The 11517-nt window shown below is 41.2% G+C and overlaps 1 protein-coding gene across 1 annotated transcript in view; it reads left to right on the forward strand.

Annotated features, from left to right (window-relative positions):
• LOC134216356 (pancreatic lipase-related protein 2-like) overlaps positions 1-9619 on the forward strand; it is a 30073-nt gene extending 20454 nt beyond the window's left edge. Inside the window, exon 3 of the mRNA XM_062695263.1 lies at positions 9331-9619. Within this exon, the coding sequence (XP_062551247.1) occupies positions 9331-9427 (97 nt within the window). The 3' untranslated portion in view covers positions 9428-9619. The remainder of the gene's footprint in view (positions 1-9330) is intronic.
• Positions 9620-11517: the final 1898 nt, after the last annotated feature.

Below are 11517 nucleotides of genomic sequence, written 5' to 3' on the forward strand. Positions count from 1 at the left end.
TTCAAAGTAGTTAGGTACTACGTATAACCCACTTACAATCTATTAGATTTGCATATTAGGATAAAACTAGACTAAAGTGGGCTACTCTTTTTCAGTTGAATATAGTTTGACAAATTTCAGATTTTTTTACTACACGGCTGTTGCATTTTTTTGTCATTATACTTTTTTTCTCCTAGCTTATTGATCTACACATCAAATTGAAATCAGTTTCAAAATATGACAGTTTAAAGTTTATTAACTTAACATATTTTAATTCTAACAGTGAACTAAACTGAACTGAATCGTAATTCGTATCAATTGAAGATGTCAAACGGAATCAACTCCCCACAAAGTTGCCTTTGACTCTATCTTCTTTCCATTTAGCACCACCTTTTTGTTATGCGATTTAACGCATCTATCGTACTCCAACGGAGAGTTTCAGTTGTCAAGGTCAGGTTGGTTAACGATAAGGTCCGATATGCAAAAGCGTTTCCCACACACATCAGCCTGAAGCTTATGTTCCGAACCCGATCAGGAGAAAATAGCTACAAAGTACTCGGTGGAGGCATTCAATACCCGATACTCTTTATCATGATGAAGTATTGAAGATGCATAAGATGCATAAGAGGTAAAATACTAATAATAACTATCAATCATGATTAGAGTTATTATTATACCAAGGTAATTAATACACATGCCAACATGAGGTATTTGGGGTATCGAATATCAAATTGACCCTTATTCAGATATGGTTTAGATATTCGTCAGTGTCACTTGAAGAAGTTCGAAAACCGTCGACGGTGCACCGCGGTGGCGAGTGCCTATTTTTGTGGACAATTCAAGGTTTATGGCTTCACAAAGAATTAGAACTACCTGAGCCTTTGGTCTCGGAACGGTCATTCCGAAATAGGTTCCCGCGGGGACTCAAGTGGCAGTTAACAGTGGCTACGGCTGACTTCCACAAACGCCACATCTGAAACTATCCACAGACAAGTTTGCGGTCATCCTAGTTGCATAAGTATCAACATTTTTGAATTTTTTTTTGAAACGTACTTTCATAAGCTGAAGGGCCTTCAAGAAGGTTTGTCATCGAAACGGTAAAACGGCAAATGTAATTAAAAACAGTCGGCTCGGTAGTGTTTACCTCTCTTACTAGATATCCTTTTTAACATGATAACATAATGTTATCTTCAATATCGAATAAGGACGAGCTCGCATATAGCTAAAGAACACTAGCGGTTACAGAATATCGAATCCACAAAATTTAGGTTCTACGGAAATCTGTTTCGTTCTTGTGGTAAACCATCTGATATCCCTGCTACTCGTAAAAACATATTTCCGAAACAATTTAAATCCTTGAATTTTTTAAATCTATGTTGCCAGGGTCCTCAGTTCTAAAGTACAAGCGTGATTACCAATTCGCAGATGTCAAGTTCGATTTAGGATCTAAGATGCTTTTGAGTGGGAAATGTGCTCAACTTTCTTGACATAGTTTATCCTTTGCGATGGACACAAGGCACATAGTTATGCAATGGACCGGCATAGAAAAGCTTTCAATGGATGAACTGTTGATATACTAATAGAATTGTTGAAAAGCAAGTCAAGTTCAATATATCGTTAATTTGTTGATATTTTTCGGTGAAAACTAAACACACACTTTGCATAATTTTGCATAACGTTTCGGCCTACTGCTTTTCAGCCATCATCAGATCTAAAGATTTATTGAAACAAAGTTAAAAAATTTCATTTAAAAAAAAATACAGAATACAATTTTCTTCTACCCACTTGCAATTAATCAAACGTTCACCACCAGTGTGGTTTTCAAACTAAAACCCCACTAAATTTCTGCATCCCACACGAGGCTCTGCGTGACGTCACCCATCTTCTTTTCGTGTTGTATGTGTTCTAAGCAGGGTTGTAAATTTTCGGTTCAGCACTGGTTGAAGGTGATGTTTTTTTATATCATGTTTTTATTTTCTTCCTGCTTTGAAATCAACCTCACATTCCCGGAGAGGCAGAAAAGTAAACAACAGAACTCACATCACCCACTGCGCCGCGAAGATGAAATTTCCCACAGCAAAATGTACATATTCACCCATCAAATTGAAAAAATTCACCACGCGTTTAAATGGGCCACTCACAGTCATACGGTAAGGGGCGAACTGAGCAGCCTGTCAGAGCGACTTGTGAGTGGCTGAATGCGAAATTGAACCATCCGGTGTTGAAAATGATTTTTCGGCTGCACCCAGTCGCACTCACCACGGCGGCGATGAAGGCGACTGCAGATTAGACTGAGATCCATGTTTTTCACTGCATTGACTGTGAAATATTTCTACCCTGGCTCTGAGTGATCGTATTTTGCACACTAGGCCATTGTATGCAGAATTAATTCCACCACATTCACGCTGCATGTTGACGGTTCTGTCGTCACCAATTAGCTTGATATGGAAAGCCTCTGCTATCAGTCTGCCCTCCTGGTTTTCAATCCTCTCCAGAATTTCGGTTTTGCTGGAGTTAAAGTTATGTCCTTCTTCCAGGAAATGTTGTGTTAGACCCGTTTTTGCCTCCTTTTTCTTCATGTTGTTCTGGTGTTCGTTGAGTCTTGTGTCCAGCATTCTGCCTGTTTGTCCCATATAGATTTTCCCATCATCGGTACCGCACGGAATGCCATACACAACATTTTTGGTTTTCCTTTGGGGATAGGGTCCTTAAGACGGGTAAATACGGTTTCTTTGATTTTGTTTCGTGGTTTGTGTGCTAGTGTTATGTTCTGTTTGTTGAGTATTTTTGCGAGTTTTTCACTCATGCATGGTATGTAGGGTGTTAACACAAAATTTGTTTCCTTTCTCGTGTTATCGTTTGTTAGGGTGCAGGTGTTGTAATGTTCATGTGTTCGTTGTTTAAGAAATTGTTTAATAAACTATATTGGATAATGATTTATTAACAAAATGTGCTTTACATTGGTGATAGTGTTGTGTCTTTCATCGGCATCGGTAAGTTTAATTGCTCGATCGATTAATGCGATCGCCGTGTTGCGTTTATGCTGGAATGGGCTCTCTGAGTTGAAATCCAGATACCTTCCATTGGATTGTTTCGGTGTCCATGTTTTGTGAATTTTTGTCTGTACTCGGTGTAGTGTCATATCGAGAAATTTCAGTTTGTGGTTCTCTTCTTTTTCTACCGTGAATTTTAACTTCTCATGGAAGTAATTGAAGGTAGCCACAATCGTCTCTATGTGTCCTTCACTAGCAACACAGAAACAGTCGTCAACGTAACGACGGTATATCTTCATAGGTATGTGTTCCTCCTCCAGTTTGTGTATGGTCTCCTGTTCCAGACGTTCCATAACTAGATTTGCAACTACTGGTGATAGAGGGGAACCCATTGGGACTCCGAAGGTCTGCTTGTAGAAGATTCCCTTATACGTGAAAAATGTGGAGTCTAATACTAGTTTGACTGCTGCTAAGAAAACTATCTTGGTCGATCGGTGTGTGTTTGTCGATCTCGTCCCAGCGTTGGTGTATACACTCTATAGCGTAGTCCACCGGTACGTTGGTATACAGCGATGTGACGTCAAGAGAGAACATTATTTCATCTATTCGATCGGAGCGTCTTGCGGAGTCCAAAGTACGTACGATTTTCGGCCACTATGCATCTCCGAATTTCTATGCTGGTGTCATTTTCGGCAGTCACCAGTGAACCCAAGTACACAAATTCTTCTACCACCTCGATTTCGTCACCACCCATGCAAACTCGCGGTGGGTGGGTCCCATTGTCGTCTCTTGAACCTCTTCCTATCATGTACTTTGTCTTCGACGTGTTGATGACTAGTCCGATCCGCTTAGCTTCCCTCTGCAGTCTGATGTAGGCTTCCTCCATCTTCTCAAAGTTACGTGCCATAATATCTATGTCGTCGGCGAAGCCAAATAGCTGGACGGACTTATTGAAAATTGTACCACTCGTGTTACTCCCTGCGATGTTGAATAGCAGACACTTTACCGTAACCCTCTGCGGGTTTCGAAGGGACTCGAGAATGCCCCTGAAACTCGAACTACGCACATCACCCGATCCATCGTCGCTTTGATCAACCGTGTCAGTTTATCCGGAAATCCGTATTCGTGCATTAGCTGCCATAGCTGGTCCCGATCGATTGTATCATATGCGGTTTTGAAGTCTATGAATAGATGATGTGTGGGCACGTTGTATTCGCGGCATTTCTGCAGTACTTGGCGAATGGCGAACACCTGGTCCGTGGTGGAGTGTTCGCCCATAAAACCCGCCTGGCACTGCCCCACGAACTCCCTTGTAGTTGGTGCTAGTCGACGGCATAAAATTTTGGAGAGTACCTTGTAGGCGGCGTTCAGCAATGTGATTTCGCGGTAGTTGCTACAATCTAGCTTATCGCCCTTTTTGTAGATGGGACCCACGACACCTTGGATCCACTCCTGCGGCAAAACTTCCTCCTCCCAAATCTTGGTAATGACCCAGTGCAGCGCTCTAGCCAGTGCCTCACCACCGTGTTTAAATAGCTCTCCTGGTAGTTGGTCAACCCCAGGGGCTTTGGTGTTCTTCAGCCGGCCAATCTCCTCCTGGATTTCCTGGAGATCCGGAGCCGGTAAAATTATGTCCTGCGCGCGTTCTCCCAGGTCCATCACCATACCGCCATCTTCGTCTGCCACATCGCCATTCAGGTGTTCTTCGTAGTGCTGCCTCCACCGTTGGATCACCTCACGCTCGTTCGTAAGAAGATTCCCGTTTATGTCCTTGCACATATCAGGCTGTGGCACGTGGCCCTTACGTGAACGGTTTAACTTACCTTTAATACCTCCAAACATTCAATAGCGAAATCATCTAGCATTCCAATCTGGAATTCTTTTCGCAATTATTTCAGAATATCCTTCAAGAAATCCTCTAGAAATATCTCAATGAATTTCTCCTGAAATTCGTCCAAGTATTTCCCCAGAAATTCTTACAGCTATTTTTTCGGGAGTTTCTTAAGGTACTTCTCCAGGAATTCCTTCAGGAATTTCTCCGGGAGATTTTCCGCGGAAGTGTACTAGAATTCCTTCCGGACTTCACTCGGAATTTACTCGGATATCTGCTAAGAGTTCTTCCAGAAATTTCTTCGGAACAATCCGCAGGGATTTTCTTCAGCAATTCATCTGGGAATACTTTCAGGATTTCATCTGGGAATTTTTCCATTAATTAATCCTGGTATTTTTCTGGGAATTCCTTTAGATATTTTTTTCGGAAATTCCTTTAGGAACTTCTCTAAGAATTATTTCAGGACTTCCATGTGGGAATTCCTCCGGAAGTGCTTGTGGAAGTTCCTTCGGGAGTTCTTCCAGGAGTTTTTCCAAGAAATTCTCCGGTAATACCTCCAGGAACTTCACAGGAAATTCCTGGACGATATTTGGCAGGAATTTCACGGGAAATGGGATTTCGGAAGTTCCTTCAGAAATATTTTTTCTCTTCCTCTAGGGTATTCCACCGGATGTTCCTCTGAAGTTCCACCAGTAGTTCCTTCGGGAATTCAATCAGGCTTTCTTTCAGGAATTCATTTAGCATTTTTTTAGGCATTTATCTACAAATTCCTCCTGAAGTTCCTCGGAGAATTTCTCTGGGAGTTCTTACGGGAATTCCTCCGGGAGGTTCTTCTAAGAATTCTTCCAGGAGTTCCTCCTGGAATTCTTACGGAAGTTCCTTTGGGAGTTTATCTTAGAATTCTTACGAGAGTTCCTCCAGGATTTCCTCCGGAAATTCTTCCTGTAGTTCTTCAATGAATTCCTCCAGAAGTTCCACCGGCAGTTCCTCCGAGAATTCCTCTGATAATTTCTCCGCAAATTCCTATAGACTATCCCCCGGGAGTTCCTCCGAAAATTACTCTGGGAGTTCTTTTTAAGAGAAACACCCTGAGAAACTGCCGGTGAAACTCCTGGAAGGATTCTCGTAGAAACTGCTGGTGGATCTCCCGGAGGAATCCCTGAACTGCCGGAGGAGCTCCCGTAAGGTCTCCCGTAAGAACTCCCGGAGGAATTTCAGGAGGAACTCCCAGAAGAATAGCACAGCACAGTACGAGGCCTTTTCGTGTAGAGTGCTGCACAATGGGGTCCTGTCCGACCCTATCCGGGTCGTAGCTAGTGTGAGGCAAGGATGTATTCTATCACCGTTACTGTTCCTCATCGTAATCGATGAGATTCTGGTAGATGCGATTGACCGTGAACCAAACCGCGGGCTGTTATGGCAGCCTATAACCATGGAGCACCTAAACGACTTCGAATTGGCTCGCGCAACGGCGCTCTGATATGCAGAGTAAGCTCAACGACCTTGCCGATCGCTCCTCCTCGGCAGGTTTAGTCATCAACGTCAACAAAACCAAATCGTTGGATGTAAACACGGTGACTCCTTCCAGTTTCACAGTAGCCGGGCAACCAGTGGAGAATGTTGAAAGCTTCCAATATCTTGGTAGCCAAATGGCGTCAGACGGCGGTACCAAGATCGACATAGGCGCACGGATCAAGAAAGCAAGGGCTGCCTTTGCGAGTTTAAGAAATATCTGGAAAAACAGGCAGATAAGTGAACGCACCAAAATACGAATTTTCAACTCTAACGTGAAATCTGTGCTGTTATACGCTAGCGAAACATGGTGTGTATCAGTGGAGAACACTCAACGGCTGCAGGTGTTCATTAACAGATGCCTGCGGTATATAATTCGGGCCTGGTGGACTCACAACTGGATCTCAAACAACGAGCTCCATCGTCGTTGTCACCAGAGGCCGATAGCAACAGAAATTCGGGATCGGAAGTGGGGCTGGGTCGGCCACACTCTACGTAGGGGCGGAAACGAAATCTGTAAGCAAGCATTAGACTGGAACCCAGTGGGACATCGCAGCAGAGGCAGACCCAGAGGCTCATGGCGGCGAAGCCTCAATAAAGAAATAAAAGAAGTCGACCGAAATCTAACCTGGCAACAGGTTAAAGCGATAGCCGGGCATCGCTCAGGATGGAGATCTTTCAAGTCGGCCCTTTGCACCACCGGAGGTGTACAGGATCCATAAGTAAGTAAGTAAGTCCCAGAAGAATTCCTAGAGGACCTCCCGGATGAGCTCTCAGAGAAACTATCGGAAGAACTTCGGGAGGAATTTCCAGCCTAATTTCTGAAGAAAGCCTAAATGATTTCCTGAAAAAGCCTGAATAATTTCTTGGAATAGCTTCTGGTAGAACTCCCGGAGGAATTTCCGGAGAAACTCCCGGATGAATTGCTGGTGGAATTCCGGAGGAACTCTTGAAGTAATTTTCTAGAAGAATTTCTGAAGAAACTCCTGGGAGAATTTTCAAAGGAACCCCTGGGAAACTACCAGAAGCATTCTCGGAAACAAGAGAATTCATCTTATAGAAAAATCTCGTCTAGCTGAAACCTTTGTTGGGGTTTGTAGCTGGACCATCATCATCATCAGAGGACCTCCCGGAGAATTTCCTGAGGAGCTCGCAGAGAAATTCTCGGAGGAGCTTCTGGTGGAAAATCTATATAAATTCCTGAAGAAGCCTAAATAAATTCCAATTCTGCCGAAATTCCCGGAAGAATTTTCAGAGGAACTGCCGATAGAACTACCGAAATAATTCTCGAAGGAAATCCTAGAGAAATTCTTGGTGGAAATGCCGGTGGAACTCCTGGAAGAATTCCAGGAGGAATTTTCGGAGAAACTCCTGGAGGATCTCCCAGTGGAAATCTTGAAGTTTCCACCGGAATTCTTTCAGGATTTCATTGCGAATTAATCTAGGAATTCCTCCGAAAATTCCATTGTTGATTTCATTTTCGGTATAACTGGAGAAATTCTTTGAAATTTTAACAAGAAATTATTCGAAACAATTCACGGAAAATTTTATGGAATTTACACAAGAAATTCGAAGATTTTTCGTGAAATTCTCAGGAATGTTTACTGGCAATTCTGCGGAATTTCCACGGATTATTCTTATTCTTAAAAATTATGGGAAACAGCACGAAATTATTTGAATTATTGCAGGGAATTCTGCAGAACTTATAAAGAAGTTCGTGAAGATTGTCTTGGAGTAAATAATGGTGGAGTTTTCGGATCAATTCCGGCAAAATTTATGGTGGAATTCCTGAAGACACTGCCGACGAAGTTGCTGTAGGCATTTCTAAAGAATCCCTGATAGAATTTCGGATAGAATTTCAGGAGCAATTGTCGAAGGAATTCCTGGGGAAAGAATTTCTGGAGCGATTGTCGAAGGAATTCCTGGAGAAAGCATATTGTTTTTTTTTCTGCCTATTTTATAATAAATATTATCTCAGAGAGGATTTGCTTAGAAATTCATATGTATGGTTCTAGTTTTCTCAAACTTATGGAAGAATGCAGGACTTTTATAATAACTGTTACAGCCGATTTTATATTCTTTCTGAATTCTAAGTTCGTTAATAATTTTCTCACTTTATTTAAAAATATCTGATGAGCAATAAATCACGCATTTTCAAATCCGTTATTGTTTTAATCATTATTGTTTCGATTTGGTTTGGATTTCATGTGTTTTTATAAAACTACTATAAAACTACGATTTAGAAGACCAAAAAAGTTGTCCCCCCCCCCTTCTCGAAATCCTGGCTATCTCCATGACATTTACTTTGGCATCTAAAATTTAAAATAAATGACCAGCTGAACAACTGCTTCATAGCTCATAACTACTTACGCTACTGGGAGCATTAGTTCTGGTCTGTATCATCAAAATAACGCAAACAGTCTCATTTGTATTCATCTTATTAGCCAATCGTTGCATTTCCTTGTCGGTTTTTTTTTTTTCAGTGAGCTTAGTAGGAGGAAGGTTGCGTTGTTAAAACAGAGCGCAGCATGTTGTGCAACATAGAAGAATAGACAACGCAGGTGTTCAAAGACATATCATTAAAGAGTGATTTTATGTGGGAATAATGCTGCGTCTATGGTTGTTCCGATTACCACAAGATACAAAAATGGTATTCAAAAGTGTAACCTTCGATAATCTTATAATGGAAAGGTCTTGTACAAAATTGATGTAAAGCTTCATAAATTTCAATAAATTGTTCTTGATCAAATAAAATTGAAACTTTATTTTACATAAAATTTGCCTCAATAAAATTAGTCTTATTTAGGGGGTGGGGGGGGGACTGTTGGAGTTTCTTTGGGAACAAATGTACCTTCTTTTCCAAGTATATTGTAATTCAAAGGTATGTAATTCAAACGATGTTTCTATTTTTTAAGTAAAATATCAATTTTCGCAATAGTTTATTTGTAACAAACCAAAAAAACACGAGAATAGCATGATTCAAACAAGCTTTAATAGTATTTTCATTATTTTCAGGACACGGGGGCTGTACTTCCTGAACGTCAACATGAACCCACCATATGCGCAAGGAAAAGACTTCTCATTAAAAGATGATTTTCCCATCCATGACTAGAAAATGGCAGTTACAAACTGTGCGCAGTATGAAAAAACCATGATGCCTCTGTTTGGATTGTAATCTAGGCCTATTTAGTATAAATTGAATACCTAAATAATTGTAATTCTTATTCAATAATTCAGTTTGATTTACATGTTGTGCTTACAGCATCTCCATATGACCAGTGACAATGTACCTAGGAGCACAAAGTTTTAGACAATAAAAACCGAGCCAACCAATTCAACCGCAGGCATGGATGTATTGTCTCTGTTCTCACACCTCTTTATAGATATATTTTCTTTTAAAAAAATCAACACTACAAGCTAAACTATAGATCGAATGAAGGCGTTTCGAACTCAACATCCGTCAATTCTGAATAAGCGGTTTTAGTCAACAGTCGAACTCACCTCCGCAAGAACAGCAGTGAATTGTGAAATTTGACGTTCAGATTGGTATCTTTTGGTGAATGCTGCATTTGTGTTCAATGTTTTCCGATATGCATTGCGAAGGAATTTAATGTTCGCAGTTTTAACGCTTCTTGCCGGCATCGTCGAATTGCTGCGGTCCACAAACATGCCGCGTCATTATTGCATTCGAAGGAGATCAAGGTAGGTTGGTGGCTTTTGCACTGCGATCATTTTCATATTGAGTAAGTGCTTGCACGGTGGCGGTTCTGTATCAGGTGATTAACCTCTCTCTCATTTGTTGTTCGTGTAGTTAGGTTATGAGGAAGTGATTGAGTTTGACCGCCAATCGACTGAATGTTAGAAAGATCCTAATGTTATTGAAGTAATGAAGTGTACTTTATGAAATTAATTGAATGACGTAACAAAACTAGTCCCATTATAGAAAAACAGGAAAAATGAGTTTTTCTCATCTAACGTTCCCGTTGCCTCGCCTCGCCCTTGCGGCACTAATCTACAATGTACCACGCGCATCCACACACTTTCTATACCAGAAAGAGATCTGCCGACGCGTGGTACATTGTTCCCGACGCATTACTCGCCAAAAAGTGTTTTGCTTATATGATTTTACGGTAACAGCACTTCATCACTACTTTTTCGATATCATGGATTCCAGCCAGCATGTGCTGGAAAACTCGAAAACCAAAATTGACGATCGTCAATTTGAATGAATGTCAGTTGTCTAAAAAAATCCACTGGTGTTGAGGTCGTTACCTTTAAAGAGTGATTTTGAGAAAGGCTTAGGTGTTTTCCATAACAATTTATTTGAAAAAATCTTTTAAAAGTGCTGGACTAAGTGAACATATACCGCATGTAGTCGCATGTTTGTCCCATATGAATAGGAAACCAAACAAAGATGGGATAGATATGCAATTACAGGCAGTACAGACTCCGAATATATTTATTTTATTTTATTTAAACGCTTTCAATATGCATATTGAAAGTATGTAGATTTTTCTTGTGAGAGTGATTACTAGAAAATTATAAATAAGTAGCTTTTGGCTTATGTGGATAAAGTGGCTGGAAGCTGGGAGGGAGCTCTCGATACTACACATCAAATAATTATATACTGTCGTCGTGCAACAAGTAAATTTTCAACAAGAAAAAACAATTAACGTAGGTGCCACCTGAAAAGACTAAATTCCGTGTTATTGTTGTTATAATTGCCTTCAAAAATCGCTTGCCGAGAGTTTCGTTTTCGGCTCACACAGACAGCTAGATTTCGGCTCAGCTTGACACACATATTTTTCGTATCTGCTTCTCCCTCCCAAGCTGGAAGCATTCATTTTCTACTATCAGAAAAGAGTGAGCATGAAAAAGCAAAACAAAACAAAAACATAATTGTTTGCACAATTTGCATTGAACTGAGAATAGGTATTGATCAACAAAGCTAAGGCATCCGTCGGAGTTAATTCACTCCTTGTGCACTCCATAGGCTGCTCAACACTCTCACTCTCTGTTGGGCTTAAATTGAGTTCAGTAGGCGTTGCATACTGCAACAACTTTAGCGGACGCCGGCGCCGGTATCACACCATACCATACGCGCGCCACTCGCCCAGTCAACTCCGACAGCTTCTCATGACGATCACCACGCGGTTCGCGAGGGAAAGCATTATGCTTCAGTTTTCCTTCAGCCGTCGTCGC

Source organism: Armigeres subalbatus, chromosome 2 (genome assembly GCF_024139115.2).
Source record: "Armigeres subalbatus isolate Guangzhou_Male chromosome 2, GZ_Asu_2, whole genome shotgun sequence".
NCBI lineage: Eukaryota > Metazoa > Arthropoda > Insecta > Diptera > Culicidae > Armigeres > Armigeres subalbatus.